This window comes from Eleutherodactylus coqui, chromosome 3, assembly GCF_035609145.1.
Source record: "Eleutherodactylus coqui strain aEleCoq1 chromosome 3, aEleCoq1.hap1, whole genome shotgun sequence".
Taxonomy (NCBI): domain Eukaryota; kingdom Metazoa; phylum Chordata; class Amphibia; order Anura; family Eleutherodactylidae; genus Eleutherodactylus; species Eleutherodactylus coqui.
This window is the reverse complement of record NC_089839.1, coordinates 280751758-280771564: the sequence shown is the minus strand read 5'-3', so window position 1 is coordinate 280771564 and position 19807 is coordinate 280751758. Positions and strand designations below refer to the sequence as shown.

General features: G+C 49.1%; 1 protein-coding gene across 3 annotated transcripts in view; it reads left to right on the top strand.

Moving 5' to 3' along the window:
* Positions 1-19807, top strand: part of RC3H1 (ring finger and CCCH-type domains 1) — a 65388-nt gene that overhangs the window by 7123 nt on the left and 38458 nt on the right. For all 3 annotated transcript variants that reach the window (XM_066597500.1, XM_066597501.1, XM_066597499.1), the window contains exon 2: positions 17732-18117. In XM_066597500.1, coding sequence (XP_066453597.1) covers positions 17887-18117 — 231 coding nt within the window. In that variant the 5' untranslated portion in view covers positions 17732-17886. The remainder of the gene's footprint in view (positions 1-17731; positions 18118-19807) is intronic.

The following is a 19807-nucleotide window of genomic DNA, read 5'->3' as shown; positions in this document are numbered from 1 at the left end:
TTGCGCAGTCTGACCGCCGGTCACTCGGTCGGGTTCTTTCATCCCTCTGGGACTGTTTGTGTCTCGGCTTCTTAGGTAACAGAAGTGCCGGCCGGACGTGTTGCTGGATACCGAACGGACGCAGCGCCTTGTTTGCTCTTATTTCTTTGTGTCGCTACATCGCATGTGTAACCCGCACGGAAAAATGACTCAACTCAAGTTTGTTTTCTATCAATTGATTGTCATTCAAAGCTCTTCAGCGGATCCAGAATGATTCCTGAGAATCTTCTGATTTCTGAATGAAGGTTTGACCTTTTGGGACCGTCAGAGAGACTTCATCCCTGCATGGATTTTGTTCAGGTTAGGGCTTATTCACATGAGCGGGCGCGATATCAGCGCTCGCCAACGTACATTTTTCATGGCGATGCGAAGTGTTTTTTATTCAAAATCTCATTCCTTCCGTGAAATTGTGATCCTCAAGCAAGTTTCGCGTGCGTCAGGATGGCGAGGGTTTCCCCATCGACTTCAACGGATCATCGCGCACGCATTGCACGGTATGCAATGGCTTTTAAGGTCCCGTTAAAAACAATGGGTGAGGCGTTCCGAGGGAGCGCCAAGGTGGAACGTGCTGCGATTCACGTGAGTAAGTTAATTAAAAAGAATGGATTTCATAGTCGCTCAAGTTTGTGAACATCGCGCAACACTTGCGCCAGCGCTTATGTTGTCACTACGCGGGCGCATTGCGGATTTTGTGCGTGGAAATCTGCGCTATTTGTGAGTGGAACAATAAAAATCGATGTGCTTTCATTTACGCCTTTTACCGCATGTTATGCGCAACGACTACGCAATGCGAATACTTTCTCGTTGGCCTAAGCATTAGTTGGTGCATAAAGTACAAAGCGTTTTTACTGTGTGGTTTTTTGCGCATGTTTTGCCTGCTTATGTTCTGCCAATTTTACGCACGCAATAAAAAAAAAAAAATCACGCAAAGGAAGTAGAAGCTGTCCCTCTCAGGTCTCCTAGCTCATGCGTAAAATATGCGGCGAATACGCATGAAGCGTGCTGATCAACTGCGTATTGTACGCACCCACAGACTAGAAAGCGGGCGTATTTTACGCACAAAAATAAAATGGGACGCGCTGCAATTTTTTTCAACATGTATAAAATATGCGCCTGAAATAGCGCACGTTTGAGTATTCCGATGCGGCTCGGCGGGGGTTTCAGCTCTACGTACTATGTCCGTAAAAAATACTCTTAGTACGCCGGTGTGGTGAGCCCTAAATGTATGAAAAAATAACCTAAAATATGTAAATTCACCGCGGCGTTGAGAGAAAAAGGTAAATTATCTGAAATTTACTGAAACTGTATATTTTTTTTCCCTACCTTGTTTACAGTAACGAAACGTGGAAAAAACTGCTTCATCCGCGGGTTTTACTTTCGGTTGTGTTGTAACTTTTTTTTTTTACCTGCTTGAGGGAAATTTTATGTAACTCGGTCTGGTTGGCGATTATTTCCGTCTTTTGCGCTGAGTCATGTCGACTTGCTGTTATGATAATAATTTGTGCTCCGACGGCCATTGTGGCCAGAAACGTGAGCGGGGGACTTGGTGAAGGGAAGCAGGCGGCCGTTGCCTTTCATCTCCACACAGAAGGGGAGGTTGTGTGACTAAATCGGTTTTCTTGTGGCGAGGCGGCCGGCCGGAGGAGCAGGAAGTCCTTCACAAGATGATTGTACTAGTAACGTTTAGGCGAATATACGCAGTGTATGTACGGAATGGGTTAATTCACTGAAGTCGCTTGAAAAAAATCCGCGATATGTCCTGTTTTGGTGCATATTATGGGCCATAGAAGTAAATAGCCCAACGTAAATTCGCAGTGAATACGAAGGAAACCCGCGCAGCAAAACATTGTGCTCTTCTGTTTGTTTTTTGTGTGCGCAGAAGGACTCTTTCACATTGGCGATTGCAATATTGCCGCGGCAAAAATTGCAAATTTTGTATGTGTGAATTTTGAGCACTTTTTCATGAGAATTTTGCATCGCTGCCGCCGGTAATTTTCTTGCGTCTAGGAGTTTTCTAGTGTTAAGCGCACCGCACTGCACGACCCTCGCAAGTTCGCGCGTTGCGATGCAATAAATCGGAGCCCCTTCCCTCCCCCAAATATCCCAGCAAAAAAAAGCGCCACAAAGTCGCGCGATCAAATCGTGATATCGCTACGAGAAAACGCAGCGACTTCACTCGGTACACAGTTGTGATTTTCTCATAGTGATATCACTGTCGCCCGTCTGAAACAGGCCTTAAGGAAATTTTCCAGGACTCAGGCCTCCCTCACACAGGGCGTTTGCAGAAACGCAGCGTTCTTCAACGCTGCGTTACTACAGATGCCGCCCCGTTTCAGCAGCGCTGGCATACTTTATGCCAGCGTTTTGGCTGCGTTTTCAGCTCGGCTGAAAACGCAGCCAAGAATGCTGAAAAGAAGGAAAAAAAAGTAATGCTCTCCTAGCTGCTGCAGTCCGGGTCGCGGCCGCTGGTCTCTGCCGCTGATTCGGGCTTCCTCGGCACTCCCAAGTCTATTGCCGGAGGTCAGGTTTGAGAACCCGGCCTCCAGCAATAGAGTGCTGTGATTGGGCATCGAGCAAGCACCGACAACCAATCACAGCCCTTCATTGACTGTCTCAGCCAATCAGAGCTTTCCGGCGTTGGTTGGTTGAGACAGTCAATGAAGGGCTGTGATTGGGCATAGTGTGCCGATAACCAATCACAGCACTCTATTGCCGGAGGCGGGGTTCTCAAACCTGCCCTCCAGCAATAGACTTGGGAGTGTTGGAGAAGCCCGAATCAGCGGCAGAGACCAGCGGCCGCGACCGGACTGCAGCGGCTAGGTGAGTATTACTTTCTTTTTTTTTTCTCTACCTAGCTGGGACTGATTTTCGGGGTAGGGCTTCTATTGCAAGCCCTCACCCCGAAAATCGGCGAGCGGTTAACGCTGCCAAAAATGTGGCACCAAGTGTTGCCGCCTTTTCAGCAGTGCTAAAACCGCTGCCCATTCATTTTAATGGGCGACGCAGGGCTGAAAAGCCCCAAAATAGAACTTGCAGCGTTGGGAGGCGCTGCGTTTTCAGCCCTGTGTGAGCAGCCCCATTGAAATGAATGGGAGTGATGTACAGCGTTTAGCACAGGGCTGAAAAGGCAGCGCTAAACGCTGTATAAAACGCCTTGTGTGAGGGAGGCCTAAGGGCTCTTACTCACTTGCATTTTTTTTTCTTCAACGCTGCGATATCCCTGCGGGGTTTTTTTTTCCACGCGATTGGCAATGGGACTTTCTAATGTTAAAAAGGCATCGCGCAAAAATCGCAGGGCACAAACTTGCGATGCTTTTTTAACATTAGAAAGTCCCATTGACAATCGCGTGAAAAAAACGCAGCGATATCGCAGCGTTAAAAAAAACCCTTCAAGTGTAGGGGGGGCCTAAGGGTGCATTTAGACACAAGGATGATCGTTAAAAAGATGGTTCACACGAGCGACATGGCATTGAACCAATCACAGCCATTCATCGAGCGCTGGGTGCGATCGACTAAGCGTCAGCTCTTGCAGGAAGCCGAGATTTTTCAATCCCCAGCCAGAAGATGATGAAAAGAAACCGTGCCGGGACCCGGTGGCGAATTCCGCAGCAATGTTCGTCCATAGACATGCGGTGTTAAACGATTATCCCTTGCCCACAAGCGGAAATCAACTGCGATTTCCGGGGGAGAATCGCAGCATCTTCTATTATGTGCGGAAAATCACACGGACGACTTCCATTGCAGTCAATGGAAGCCGTCCATCTCGCGGTACTTCCGTGGTGAGCACTGCGGAAGTACCGCGAGGATCCGATTCACCGGTGAGTCACTCGCGGCGGATCTGCGCCGGTGAGTATGTCTCTCTGGGGAAGCTGCGGGTCTGATCCCACTGCAAGCTCCGGGTCTGACTTCAATGGGAGCCGTCCGTGCGGAGTCCACACAAAAATGGAGCATGCTGCAATTTTAATTTATTTATCCTTTTTTCACTAATGATTTCCGTTCGTGTGGAGGAAGCAGCGGATCCCTATAGTAAGTAATTGGCGGTATTTGCTGCGGCTTTAGCAGAAAGTATGACTGCTGGCGAGCAGGATCCCGAAGGGTGCATTCACACTTGTGCTAAAATTGCGCTATGCAAGACTGAGTAAAAACGCAGAATTATGAAATCAATGGCTTCATTCCCATTTGTAATGTTTTCACTCATGCAATGTGTAGCGAAAAAAGTCGCAAAATGTCTTATCTTTCTGCGTTTTTTTTAATCGCCTGTGTGTCTCTATGGAGCCTCTTGCGATTATCTTGCAATGAGTTGTTGAACTTTAGAAACGCCTATTGACGTAAGAAAATTGCACGCGGCTGCGATACGAGAATATTCTCAGGAAAAAGCATTGCACACATTGCGGCAAAATGGCGATCGCCAGTGTGACGGAGCCCTAAGGGTGCTTTTACACGGGACGATCTGTATGGCAACAGATGCCTGATGGGCCGTCCTGGCGATAAACATTGCTGCGCTTTTTCACAGGAACGAACATCGCTAATGAATGGAGGCGGAACGAGCCGTGGATTGCGACGGCACGCTTCCATTCGTGGTGAGCAGGTCATAAAGCGACCAACCGCTTGTTTACAGGGAAACTACGGTTTTCTGCTTGAAGAAGCTGAACGATAAACAAGAAATAACCGACTTCTCGTTCAGCCGGTTCGTGCGAGTAAACCGAACGCTAATCATTCAGATTCTCGCCGAAATGCGCAAATCTGAGCAATATTCGTTGTGTGAAAAAGCTGTCCCGATTCTGCTGACGGGGTCAGGCTCCCAATGGTCTGAAGAGCAGGTCAGAAGTGTCCTGCGTCACACGAACGTATACTGTGCGCAAATTTCGGTCATGCAAAGAAATATGCAGCATGCTCTTATTTTCTGTGCGTTTGTGCAGCAAAAAGGGCAGCGGTTGAACTAATTGCCCAATCCAATTAACGGGAGCATGCTTGTGTGTGAGGTTTTCCACTGCGGAAGGTCCGCACCGTTTCCGTCACGTGTAAACGAACCCTTAATAAATGATCTAGTACTAGAAGCGTGGTCGCTGCGCAGGGTGCAAGGAGGTTGTGCCGATATTTTTAGAAGTACTTGACTGACTTGAAGACATAATAGACAAGCAGTGTCCCACTTATAATAGGAGGGGTTGTTAGCGGAGGTGACGAAGTCTGACGAGTCACCCGCGCCGTAATACATCAGCTTACATAAAGGAGACAGGAGTAACCTGTATGTCAATAATGGAGCTCACATGACCGTATGTGTAAAGCCCAGCGTGAGCCGGTGTATATACACATTGAAACGTGCCTGAGAATCGCTGTTTTTACGGTCATGAGAAGTGCGACCAACAGGTGGTAATCGCTGATTTCCCCCTCTAGGCCTTGTGTAATTGAAGTTTAGGTCAAATATACCTTATTAAAAAATCTACATAATTGGCCAAGTGATTATGTTAATGACAAATCGTAGCTCCCCTGTTTATGGTAACCAGTAAGTTATGGTGCCTTCATCTGCTATTGTAACCAGAAGTAGTCTTGGAGATGACTTGGGATGAAGAGCCACTGATCTCATTACCAGGATAACCACAACTTGTGGGGTCGTCAGCAGTTGCAGCTCTTCACATAGGAAGGCTTTTAAAGGGTTCTTCCCCATGAGACCCCCGGGTTGTCTCGGCCAAGAAGGCGGCTAAGGTCAGCTCATACACCGCCTGCAGGGACGAGTCCGGTCTGTCCAGAAATGGCTGACAGGTTTGGCAGGTACGGGTTTCCTGCTTGTCCTGTCTCTTCATACAGCCGTAGTGTGCTGGGGAAACCCACCCAGACAGTAAGTACTGACGTCTGTATAAAGCGCCACTTACACGGGACGATTATCGCACAGAACACTTTCAACTAATAAATTTGCGCGATAATCGTCTAAATGCGCTGCCATCGTGAACTATTCGCTTACAGTTCGCTGCTCGCTCACTTTCAACCAGCATGAAAATCCTTGCCGGATCGCTGACTTCTCGCTGCGTCTAAGCGCTCCCCGCTTGGCGCTTTGCATAGAATGAAGCGCTTAGCGAGAACGCAGCACTGATATGCACGAGCGGCGACGTCAGTGCCCGTGCAGATCGTTTAGCCTACAGTCGTCCCGTGTAAATGGGGCTTTACACTTCAGGCCGTGCCCACAGATACCGATGTCCGGCCCACTACGCTACCAGCGGGCCGGACGATCAGCTGATCGGCGGAGATGCTGAGCGATGAACTCCCGCCCATCAATGACCTATCCTGAGATAGGTGGCTTCTGGGATATATTAGTTTGGGGTAGTTGAGCCCCTTGATTGTATTCTCTGTCGAGGAGGCCTGAGTGAAGCCCACGCGCTGCTTGTACTTCGAGGGTCCTCCAGCTCTCGGCTTGTGCGTTACACTATGTGGTTTTTACAATGATGGCAATACTGTATATAAAAAAGACCAAAAAAGCAACAAACAACATTGTGGGGGTGGAAAAAACAAGAAGAGAAACTGCCTGGGGGAGGGGAGGTGATATCTGTTGTGTATAGGCCTCTTTAACCATAGAAATGTAACCGCGACCAGCGCATGCGTCCTACCGCTCCGCTATGCCATCCCGTGTGCCCACTGATAACTGTACCCCCTCCCTTCTCTTAATGTAATCTATCCATTCTCACTCTTCCAGCCCTAACAATGACATTATTACTGCTCACTTCCTCTTTTTATCTTAAATGGAGCGCTGTCCCTTTAAGGAGGGCGTTGCAAATAACTTGCAGGAATGAGGAAGCGGGACTGACAGTTGTGTAGTTTGTTAGACACTGAGGTGCTGTCAGGCTCCGCACCCACCCTTCATGGAGGGGCAGGAGAGTGGTGAGTGCGTCCACTGGGGGGGTAGGAGTCGCTCGGCACGTTGCGGGCAGCGGCTCGTCCTTTCTGCAGCGCTGGGTGTGGATATTGTGTAACCTCTGACAGGAAGAGCCGGGGTTTCTCCTTTTTCATGTCATGCAGCATTGTATAGGACTGACTTGTGGGAAAGGCTTGACGTTCTGTTTATTTGGCCACCCTTGTGTGGCACGGCTGCCCAGAGTACAAGCCTCGCCGTGTGGCGCAGAGCATTGCGGGAGGTATAGATGTTGTAGGTCTTTCTATTCCTACTCGCTACATAGTGATCCTGGTATCGCGCTCCATACGTTGATCTTACAATCGCTTTACCATAAAGATTCCTCGTGAACGTTGAGCTTTGTGATATTCCTTTATTCCGCAGTTCGCACACGGCCGGGAAATCTGCTCTGCTTTTGCGCCATTCTATGTTGCGGTTGTCCCGTGCACCCACAAAGGGCACTGCAAGCTATCGTCTACTTCTGGATGGGTCACGACATACTGAGACGGAGCGATCGTCGGGTTAGGGTGGGCTCACGCGAGCGTAATTTCATTGTGTATTTCGCACGCATAATACCCGGCGAGCGGAGTCAATGACAGTACGTTGGTTTTCATTGATCGATTCACACTTGCGGATATTCATTGCGCATAATACGCCCGTGAAAAAAGAACGCGGCGCGGTTAATATTACGTCACATTAGAGCTCTATTTGTTCGCTGTGGGTGCGTAATAAACGCTGTACATACGCAATTACATTGCATGGGTGCGGCGTTTATACGTGTGAGCCAGGCCATAGGCTAACCACACAGACAAGAACAATCTCATATAGCGTGCTCGCCAACATGCGTTTTGTTTTTTTTTTGCCACAGATGCGAGGCGTCTTTGTAACAAAACTTCAGGGAAATAGCGATCCGCCACCGCGGCTGTGTCGTGGTGGAGGAGCGCGGAGTTTCTCCCATTGTTTTCACTAGGGAAATGCCACACCGCGTGCACCTAGCACGTGGCGCGATGCTGCGCGCTCAAAGATGGGATGTGCCACCGTTTTGTTTCCCCCATCGCAGTGCGGGAAGGAATCGCTCATGTATGACCGCGTTCAAAAGAATAGGGTTCGTTCATATCCGTGCGTCTCGCCTTTGGGAGATAAGTGTCTTGCAGGTGCTCTGCACGTATCGCCGTATCCGGATGGTTTGTGTGTCAGTGGCGCTGCGGACGTTACATTTTGTACGTGCAATTAGTTTCCTAAATGATTCGACAATCTCCTCTCTCCCTTATTTGGGTCAATTGTCATTCTGTGCCCATCCTGCCGCTCAAATTGGGCCACTCATTGTTTGGGGTAAATGGGCCGCAACAGGAAATCTTTACAAAACCACAAATATTTAGGTATATAATGACTACAATGGCGCATTCATGTTGCGGCCGGCGGAGATTTGATTTCATGATGGTTTTATTCCAGCAATGTTCTTGTTTTATAATGCAAGCAATAATAATAAAGGCGTAAGTTTGTTCGGGCCTCGCTGTCGGTGCTGTTCCCAAATAGGCGGACGGGCGCTCATCTCTGTTACCGCTGGTGGCGCGACGGTAGAGTTTGGGTTGTAGAAATAAAGGGCGACGGAGACTGGAGGCGGATGTCAACTGTATAGATAGTGCAATATAAGAGTTAATGGGAAGCAGAAACTAAACATTCCTGCAGACGATGGCAGACTCACTTGACCACGACAACCTCTGGCGCCAAATTGAAATGACTGAAACAACGATGCGCCTGCACGACCTCTGCTCCACTCGCTTGGAGACTGGTTGGACCCCCATTCTTGGGGTCGGTGGGAGTTCCACTGGTTGAACCCCCGTTCTTGGGGTCGGTGGGAGTTCCACTGGTTGGACCCCCGTTCTTGGGGTCGGTGGGAGTTCCACTGGTTGGACCCCCGTTCTTGGGGTCGGTGGGAGTTCCACTGGTTGGACCCCCGTTCTTGGGGTCGGTGGGAGTTCCACTGGTTGGACCCCCGTTCTTGGGGTCGGTGGGAGTTCCACTGGTTGGACCCCCGTTCTTGGGGTCGGTGGGAGTTCCACTGGTTGGACCCCCGTTCTTGGGGTCGGTGGGAGTTCCACTGGTTGGACCCCCGTTCTTGGGGTCGGTGGGAGTTCCACTGGTTGGACCCCCGTTCTTGGGGTCGGTGGGAGTTCCACTGGTTGGACCCCCGTTCTTGGGGTCGGTGGGAGTTCCACTGGTTGGACCCCCGTTCTTGGGGTCGGTGGGAGTTCCACTGGTTGGACCCCCGTTCTTGGGGTCGGTGGGAGTTCCACTGGTTGGACCCCCGTTCTTGGGGTCGGTGGGAGTTCCACTGGTTGGACCCCCGTTCTTGGGGTCGGTGGGAGTTCCACTGGTTGGACCCCCGTTCTTGGGGTCGGTGGGAGTTCCACTGGTTGGACTCCCGTTCTCGGGGTCGGCGGGACCCCAACTGATTGATCAATTTTCATCTATGCAGTAAATGGGTGAAAACTTGGGGGAAAAAAAACTTGAAAGGGATATTCCCATCTTGGCTTTTCATGGCCGAATGGGAAAACCCATCCCTCTGTTTCCGACCACCCATAGGAAAGAGTCGAGCGCTTCCGCTCAGCGCTGTTAGCGTAGCTTTTATTGACGTGAATGAGAGCTATATAAGCGCGCGGATGTTTTCGTAGTTAACAGCCCGGTGGCCGATACTTGTAGCAGCGGTTTCCCGCCCCTTTAAGTCTCTGGAATGCACCTTTTTAAAGCATTTGTAAATGACCGATGCTTTTTTTGCACACACATCATCCTATTTTACTGTACTTTTTGCCCCTGCAAGACATTCATTAGCGCAGAAAACAAACGCACCAATTGAATTGGCTAATTAGTCTTTTCTTTTTTTTCCAAGGCAATTACGCAGCGTTTCACGCACCTCCTTGCGTATTGCACCTCCCCATTGACTTCTATGGGGATCTTCTGGTGCGCAAATATGCAGAATAATAGGACTTCTAAAATGTGCGTGCAAAATACGGAAATGTGAATGAACCCTTTAAAATCAATGGTTTATTTTCTCTGTGTTTTGCGCGCACAAACGCCTGTGTGACGCCGCCTTGGGGTCTAGTTAGACCTGCTGATTTCTCGTTTGAACAAGCGATGCCAGGCTGCCCGAGGGACTCTGTTTATACAGGCAGAAGCATCGTTCGCTTGTTAAGACTAGATGTTTATGCTTGCATGAAATAAGCGAAAAGCGACAATTTATCATTCGCCCGATCGTTGGCGGCGTTTTTACACTGAACGATAATTGTTCCATGTAAAAAGGTCTTAAACCCCTGAACACTTCAGGGTGGTGATGGGAAGCTGGCGGGTGTATATCTGACCTCACTTACTGTGGTCTCGAGAGCCGAAATGTCCACAAATGGACTTGAATTGCACAATCCATGCTGGCGGTCGACAGTTTTAATTCGCCCATAGAGATGGGTGGGCGTCCGCACATGACTTAAAGCATTCAGATTGGTTTTGCTGAGCTTTTGGTCCAGAGAACGAATTGCAGCATGCTTCCATTGAAGTCAATGTAAGCCATCCGATCTGTGGCCCTTTGCTGCGAGCTAGTAAGCTGGAAGCTAGAGCTGCTGCCGAGAGAGCAGTGCTGCTGCCAGAAGCCAGAGCTAGGCCAGGCTCAGAGAGAGAGGCTGAAGGCCTGACGTCTGTGGGAGACCAGGCTCTGGTACGGTTACGAGTCTGACAGGGAAGGACGTCTCCAGACTGGCACCCTTCTAGCGTAACACACTGAGCAAGGGGGTGTTTAGAAGTGACGAGAAGTGAGCAAACAGCGACCATTTTTATGTAAGCGGAAACTGAGCGACAAAGGGCGTGATTCACGTTTAGACGTAACAACTATTACGCACTTTGGTTCGTTTCAGCAACGATCATTAGGTTTCCTTCGCAATTGAAATGTTTTCACTCGTGATGTTGCGAGAAAAAAAAATCGCGGTATGTCTTTCTGCGTTTTTTTTTCCCCCTATCTCCCAGGTTTTTCCCTTTTTATCGCGAAGCACAAACTAGCGTTTTCTAACATTAGAAAGGTCTATTGACTTTCGCTTAAAAAAAAATCGTGTTTGAAAAAAAAATGCACGAGAAAATCGCAAGGGGCAGAGATGTTTTTGTAAGAAAAAGCATCTCTGATGCTCAAACATCTCATAAACAAAACTGCGATTTTTCTCGCGGGGATATCGCGGATGCCAGTGTGAAGGCGCCATCACTGGGCCTTAAAAACTGCCTGTTTGTATGGCCCCATTGCCTGTAGTGGGGCTGTGAGTTGCTAACAGGTACAGAGCCCTGATTGCCTTGCTGCAGAGATAAGCGGTCAGGATTGCCTTGCTGCAGAGATAAGCGGTCAGGATTGCCTTGCTGCAGAGATAAGCGGTCAGGATTGCCTTGCTGTAGAGATAAGCGGTCAGGATTGCCTTGCTGTAGAGATAAGCGGTCAGGATTGCCTTGCTGTAGAGATAAGCGGTCAGGATTGCCTTGCTGTAGAGATAAGCGGTCAGGATTGCCTTGCTGTAGAGATAAGCGATCATTACATGGATTGCTTACTAATTGAATGGTGTGATTGGTGTCTCGCCTGTTTGCAGATAGCGGGTTTTCGGTTGGGTCATACCAGCTATCTGCATGTAAGATCAGCCTTGGGTAACGTCTCCGTCCTGCAGGTCTATCCTCCATCTCTCGGTATTATGCAGTATTACATCATGGCTGTCTGGGTAATTGCAAAAAGTACAGTGTGTGATCTCAAGCGAGCAGCGGTGACTTCACCAGCTTTCAGGACTGGAAGACGTTGCCAAGAACCGCTTGATGGCAACTTAGCGGGACACTAATTCTGAAATATGCTTCCTCTACTGTGCAAATTGAATGACATCTGTTGTTCTATGTTATCAGCCGTTTTGGGCTGGGGACAGACTGACTGTGATGCCAGTCCAGGCAGATTCCTGCCCCTTGGATGAGGGCTCGTCACATGGCCTCAGCATACGGATCTGTAGATATTAGCACCTCGTTGGCCACGCTCTCAGAAGTTGTGTTCTTGTGAAGTCTGATTAATGGTGGTAACAATAGTTGTATGGGACTTGTACTGGTTGGTGCATCATGCTGGACACATGTGACTCCATGTCTCACCCATCTCAGGCTAAGTTGTATTGATCATCCTTGTGTTAGTTATCTACTAGTAATTATTAGGAAATTATAGTACCAGTGTTTCTGGTGGCGCAATGAACCACACAGCTCTGCTACATGCACGTCACACACACAGCTTTGCTACATGCATGTCTCACACAGCTCTGCTACATGCACTGCTCATCCCATACAACAGGGATCAGAATCAGCACAGCACTGTAGATGAAAGACCTTTCATGACGTCACCGTTGTGCTCCGCCCCGAACACATAATTGGGATGCTCATCCCAAGTAAATGACTTGCATGCTCCGCTCCCTGATCACATGACTGATGTCATCACAGATCCTTGTGCAGATTACGGATGAACTACAAACTCTCTGTGGCCTCAGTTGCTATGAAAAACTAACAAACGTCTAGCTGGACAGCACCCGTGTGTGTGTACAGGACCTTTGATGTCACCCATCATGTCATCAGGGGCGGAGCATATAAGCCACTCAAACGCACGCACAGATGGACAGGTCGTTGTTAGTATTTTGACTAGTAATCATTAGGAAATTGTATAGTACCAGGGTTTTTGGTAGCGCAATGCGCCGCACAACTCTGTTATATGCACGTCACGCGCACGCAGCACTACTACATGTACATCACATACAGCTCTGCTACATACATTCTTCATACAACAGGAATAAAAAGCAGCTCAGCAGAGTCCTGTGCGCACTGATCACCCCTTGGTCATGTGATCCCAGACTCCACCCACACAGGTGACTGATCACGTGATGGTAACATCACAGGTCCTGTAAGCGCATGGCTGCTGTAGGTGGTCGTTAGTATTCCATCCCCTACAAACCACCTGCAGCTATGGAATACCAACAAACACCTAGCCAGTCAGCAGCTGTGTGCGTACAGGACCTGTGATGAGGTCACCGACATGATCAGGGGCGGAGCATGTAAATCTCTCACAAACCCACTCACACACGGACGGACAGGTCATCGCTAGCATTTTAAAAAACTCATGCTATGAAGCCACTAGTGACTGCCGGATCGCCATCTGTCAGCTGATTGCCGGGGATGCTGTCACTACAGACAGCATAGGAATCAGATTGTGCTGACCATAGCACGGCGGTGCAGTTGGTATTGCACTGAATTCAACGGTAGCTGCACCTACCATGCCAACCCAAGCCACTGCGCTATGGTCAGCTCTTTTTCCTTCTGTCCATAGTGACAGCGGCACTGAGAATTAGCTGATCAGGATTCTGAGCCGTGGACCTCTGCCGATCAAATAAAAAATTATGTACTGCGCATGACTGACGGCGAGTGCCCGCCGTCATCCGCAGTACCGAAAAAGCAGGTATGCGGGGTCACTGCACAAGGTCAGAGCGGATTGCGCTGCCAGAACCCTCATGCGGAATCGGTCTCTCCCGTGTGCAGCCGATGTGAACGCAACTCGCACGTGAAAAGAATACCTAAATTTAAATGATCCGAGATAGAAAAATCGCAGCATGTTCTAGTTTCGAGCGATTGGTTTTACTTTAATTACCCATTATTTCCAATAGGCGTCTGAAACGTCGCGTTTCAGTCACCTGTAAATCCGATTTTCCTATTTTTACTATTGAAACATGCAAATTTTTTTCCCACGTGTAAAAAAATTGCAGCAACAGTGATGCGTCCCCCCCCCCCCCCCCCCCCACTGCTAAAGGCATTACAATCCTTGGTTTACACGTGTGATGTTGCGTGAACTTTGCGTGGATGGTTCTGCTGCTGCGTTCTCACTGGTTACTATATTTGGGTCTCCCACGTGCCGCCGGGTATCACAGCCGCTCTATTCTTGAGTTTGTAAGGCGACCTTTATCTCCCACGGGGTCACAAGATGTCTGGAGATCTGTTACCGGCGTGCGCTTCCCTCTGTGAGTCACACAAAACACGTGACCTCTTTATTTTTACGCTGTTTTACGTCGCTTCGCTTTGATGACTCGCTTTTCCGTTGTGAGAAACTCTGGGAGGGAAGGGGTTAACAAGGCAAGGTGAGGCGTGCCGCCTCCTTTAGCATCCCGAAACCAGAGCTTTGGGACATGTACCTAAATGTGCGCGGCCGTGAGTCACCGCCTGAGTCACTCTGGCAGTTTGTCAGCTACTTGGTAGCCGCTGGTGCCGCATAGATGTGGTTGTGGTGACGGGGGTTCCTTTCATCTGCGGTGTACGATTGGGCTTGTACATTTTATTTGGCGCTGGTCACACGAGTTATGGTGACGTAACGTTTCTGAATCGGCATCCTATGATTTTATATGACCTTTTGCGGCTTTTTTTTATTTTTTGTTTATTTTTTTAGTACTCCTCATATCCTGCTAGTCTACATTTGAAAACCAATCAAAATTGAAACATCTGCGCTCGCTTGAGATTTGCGCTTGTATGCATGTAGCCTAAATGAATGACCACGACTGAACAATTAGTGAACGAGCCAACGATGGTTTTTATGCCTGCAGAAAACCATCAAAAAGCGAACAATTTTATCATTCGTTGTTGGATCGTTGGCTGCATTTACACCGATCAAATATCGTACATTCTCGCCTGTTTGAATGATAATCGTTCAAATTCTGCCATCCAATAGGTGGCGCTGCAGAGCTGGTGTTACATCTCCCTTATTTGCACATTACCCAGAGGAGCATGCATGGCCTTATAAGTCTCCTCTCTCACCTTCTTGGTGCTCTCCCTAGTGTTTTTGCGCAGAATGATTGTCGTTAGTCAGAAGGGCCTTTACATGTGTCGACCCATGACAATAATTGCTAGAAAGAGTGCAGGCAGACAGTCGTTCCTGGTCAGCATGGCCACCAGCAGACTGATGAGCGATAAATCGCCCAACTAGTCACCTTGCGTTACTCCGTGTTCAAAAGTCGTCTGGTATAAAGTCGCAGTTGTTCGTATTTGAACAACTCGTTAACAGATTTGCATGTAGATGCCCTCTAAGGCCCAATGCCCACGGCCGTATTTGCACTGCGGGATCTGGAGCGAGCGTCCACCTTTGGATCCCGCAGCAAATACTCCCCACAGGACATGCAAGGAAAATGGTTTTCCATGTCCACAAGCGGAAATGAACTGCGGTTTTCCACTCCCGGGGGAAAATCGTAGCATGTCCTATTCTAGTGCGAGGCTCGCACAGACTGCTTCCATTGCAGTCAATGGAAGCTGTCTGTCCCACTGCGAGTCGCTGCAGATCCGCGTCGTCGCTGGCGCAACTCTCTGCACTGCACATCTGTGGCAGCGTGCTGGCCAGCACAACTGCAGAGTTGAAGACAACTGACAGGTACGCAGGAGTCACTGACAGCCGCTGCAAGATTTCTCAGTCGGAATCCGACCCGGCCGCGGGCATGAGGCCTACGGAGGATATCTCTAAGGACAACTTATAAAAGCTTTCAAACAAATATTCATGTGCTTAAAGGCCCTTTTACACGGGATTAGTTTTGGGCAAACAATGCCCGACACTCGTCCCCATGTATACTCGCTCCCGTGGTGTTACACAGGAGCGAGTATCGCTGACAGAGCGGCCAGCAGGGTAGCGGGGCGGCTGGAGGAGACTTCTTTCCCCGCCCCTCTCCATTTATGTGGGAGAGCGGGGTTTTGAACAACTACAACGGTTATCGTCCCGTATAAAAGGCCCTTACTTCTCTGAGCTTGCGATCTGCGAGATGGTTGCTCAGGTGCCCTGAGGCTTCGCTCACAGCCATATTGGAGGTGCTGTTCATGAAACCCACAGCAGCAGGCAGCGTTGTTACATCCATGAAAATCCTGGACTGCGTAATGTTACCGAATGGAGCCCACGCTGCGCGGTGTGCCGAGAAATAAAGCCTGCTGCCATTCATTTCTCATGCATATCGATGCGCCGTATCGTATTGTTTACACGCATATGGGTCAATCAGTCCATTGGCTGCATTCACTGCGTATCACCCGGCCTGCCACACACGTGTAACATGTGATCGTCATTTACATTTTAATTTTTAAATGTACAGAATAACCTTTTTTGCAATATATATTATTAGCCGATCCTGTACATTTCTCCTTCAAAACCCCTCTACTGTTATGCAGCCAGGAGAATACTTTGCTAGGGAAATCCATATTCACCTCACTGCATAGTAGAAGAGGCAGTAGAGGGCGCTTCAGGCTAAGGGCTCCCGTCCACGGGCGATGATTTGCCGGCGAATCACGCCGTCTGAAGCTTTCCATAGCGTTGCAATGCCGCGATTCTCCGTGGTGAGCCTATTTGTCAGATGGGCTCACCGCGGGCGGCTGTCAGCTCTCCCCTGCTCCCAGGCGGCAGCTCCCGTGGTGGAGACCTGCTGCGGGATATCGCTACGCCCGCGTACAGGCAGCCTAAAGGTGCTTTTATACATTGAGTTTTACACAAAAAGAATTGCTGCTGTGTCCCCATCAATGTTCTTCTTCTGGCTGCTGTTCTTCCCTGGTGGTGTGCTGTGTATGGTGAAGCTATTCTATGCCGACGGCTTCTCCTCTTTACAGTGCGCGCCCATTGCCCGAAAGACCCTACACACTGTCAAGGCTCCGAGTGCATTGGGTGTACAGTACTGTATGTCACTATATAGTGCATTGGGTCTGGTAGGGAGTCGGCGCTGTGTATGGAGAAGCAATCAGCAGCATAGAACAGCTTTTCACTTTCACAGCATGCCTGCTCCTCACCGTACCTGATGCACGGAGAGCCCTGACAGTGAAAATATAAGCCCTAGCTGCAGAAATAAGACAAAATACATCAACTAAGAGGCGCTGTCAGCTCCGGGGCGAGTCTCCTCTTCACATCCGGCACTCACCTTCAGTCTTCTGCCAGCCCTTCCTACATTGGAGGATCAAAATCCCCACCTCCCGGAAGGGCTGGCTGTGATTGGCTAAGCCACCACGCTTGTAAACCAATCATAGCCAGCCCTTCCTGGAGGCGGGGTTTTTTGATCCTCCAATCCAGGAAGGGCTGGCAGAAGACTGAAGATTAGTGCCGGATGTGAAGAAGAGACTCACGCCGGAGCCGGACAGCGCTAATTAAATAATGTATTATTTTCTTTTTACTACAGCTAGGGCTTTTACAGCAGGATTTCCTACTGTAAAAGTTGCATTGCACTGCATGAAAACTGCGTTTTCATGCTTTTCAACAAAGAGGAAGGCTCCTTAGGGAAACATGGGCTGCAAAAAAAATTGCAAATCGCGGCTGTATAGAACATGCCACGATTTTGTAGTCTCTCAATGTCGCAGGCTACAGAACATAACTCGTGTGGCCGAACCCATAAGAAGGTACGGGCTCTACATATATACGATTTGTAGCATGCGTCCATACCCGGTATCTGAATATTCGATTCCCTTTGGGCTTCATTGACTTCAGTGTCGGAGGTTCCGTTCTCAACTTATTTTTGATTTCCGCTAAAAAAGCAAGACAAAATAGTCCTACATGCGGCGCTGTTCCATCCTGTCAAATCCAGTAAAGCGCCGGACAGCTGTCCGCATAGTCAGGGGGTCCTTTCCGTTCGGTCAGGGGTTGCCGGTTTTTCCTGCTCCCCTGAACGAAGCAGGAAAAAAAGCGGAATCCCCTAGCGCTGATGCGGACGCGCTCTTGCATTGCATTTCGGATTTTCATCTGCTCCTGGTCTCTAACCCCTCTCCTTCTCTCTCCCGCAGGTCACATACTCCACTATGTGCTGACTGTCTGTATTTACAGAAGATATATAAGAAAGACAAACTTTATTTTGGAAAGGTTTTTTGATTCCAGTGGAATCTCTGCTTAAGCTCCCTTACCCTTCGCTTTGCAAGCTCCTATTTTAAAGTGGGACAACATGCCTGTACAAGCTCCACAATGGACCGACTTCCTGTCCTGCCCCATTTGCACGCAGACCTTCGACGAAACCATCCGGAAACCCATCAGCCTGGGCTGTGGGCACACAGTTTGCAAGATGTGCCTGAACAAGCTTCACCGCAAGGCTTGTCCGTTCGACCAGACCACCATAAACACAGACATTGAGTTGCTGCCTGTCAACTCGGCCTTGTTGCAGCTAGTAGGAGCTCAGGTAAGTGCTGATGGCGTGTTGGATGTCTGGTCATGTGCATGCGGGGGTCATCCTCCAGCTGAGCCGCTCTTCGCTATCTACAGGTCGGCCTTAGTTTGGATATGGATGACTTCTAATAGACCGCTTTTAATGGGATGGACAGTTTCTAGTAACCTTTTCTGCTGTGCCATAAACGGTCTTATTCCAGTGACCACCTAAACAAGAAGTGCTTACCTTATTCTTTATGCCCACCGTAAATATAAAAGGGGTTTTCTGGGGGAATATACTATTGATGACCTATCCTCAAGATAGGTCATCGATAGTTGATCGGCTGGGGTCCCGCGCTTGGGAGCCCCACGATCAGCCGATTGTGCAGCCGCTAATTACAGCGCCTCAATTAGAAAGGAGTCGGAGCAGAGACCTCTGTGGCACTGTTAGCAGGTGCAAATTCAGCTGGTTGGTCGGGGTCCCAAGCGACGGACCCCGGCCGATCAACTACTGATGATCTATCCTGAGGATAGGTCATCAATGGTATTCTTCCTGGAAAACCCATTTTAAAATGCTTGTATGGTTGTCTGTTGACCTAGGACTGAATGATTATCGTTAGGACAATCATTCAAGTCAGCCAAACGGAATGAGGATTGTTCATTTTAAACACAGCCAACGACTGAAAGGCGAGTCAGGCGCTTCTCGCTCGCCGCTCCGTTTCAGCTTGCATAAAAATCAGCAGCAGCTTGTCCACTCGTGGGGCAGTTTAACCCTTTCCAATCCAATTTGTATCCAGGTTTTCCTAGGGGGCTTACTCTTCTTCTGCCATTATACAATGGTGCAGTACTGCATGAGGTGACACGTTGGATAGGCTCCGACAGCAGAGAGTCTGGCAATGTACAGTAAGAGAACCCCGACGGACGTCTTCCAACATCGGGGCTGTACAGCCTTAAATCATGTCTTCAGACGTCAGACAGTGGATTGGAAGGGGTTCAACACTCATCATTCAGTGTTTCACACAGATATGCAAATCGATTAGTGCGCCAGAACGGTCTTAACGCTGCTCGTGCGAGCTGGGGATGACCTCACTGGCTTGTGTGCTCGGGCCAACGGGAATTGTGAGATTTTTGGCCTGTGTAAAAGGGGCATTATCCGTCCTCTGCCCTGGCAATAAAGTGCCGCCGCTCTGCGGTCCTCTGATCGCTGCAGCCAGTCGGAGGCAGTGATGTGCCATTCCCCTCATACCATCGCTCAGATGCTGCAAGGGGAATGATATGACCATCTTCATTCCTATAGTTGGAGAGAGCAACGCTTACAACAGACCTTGAAGTAACGAGCAGGATGAGCCCTATCCTCTTATGGAGGTACTTGGAACATACAGAAGCTTATGTCGTAGCAGGAGTTTTACTAGAATGTGACCAACCCCCGTTAAAGGCTGTTAATGGCAGAGGGGGTCAGGGGTGGATACTTTTAATCTGTTTGGAAGCAAACTTGCATCACTTCTGCATTGCGGTCGTGATGTTTCAAATTTTTGTTTTTTGTCCTCTTCTGAATCAATATATGCTACTGTTCATGAGCGCGCCTATTGTTTATTTCTGTATGTCCTGGCGGGTAACTAATACTTTTCCAGTATCCTGTGTGACGATCTGGTTTCTCTGGATGCCCCAATATTCCGCTTCCTGCAACCTCAGGTGTCGTCTTAAGATCACTTCTTTACAAGTGG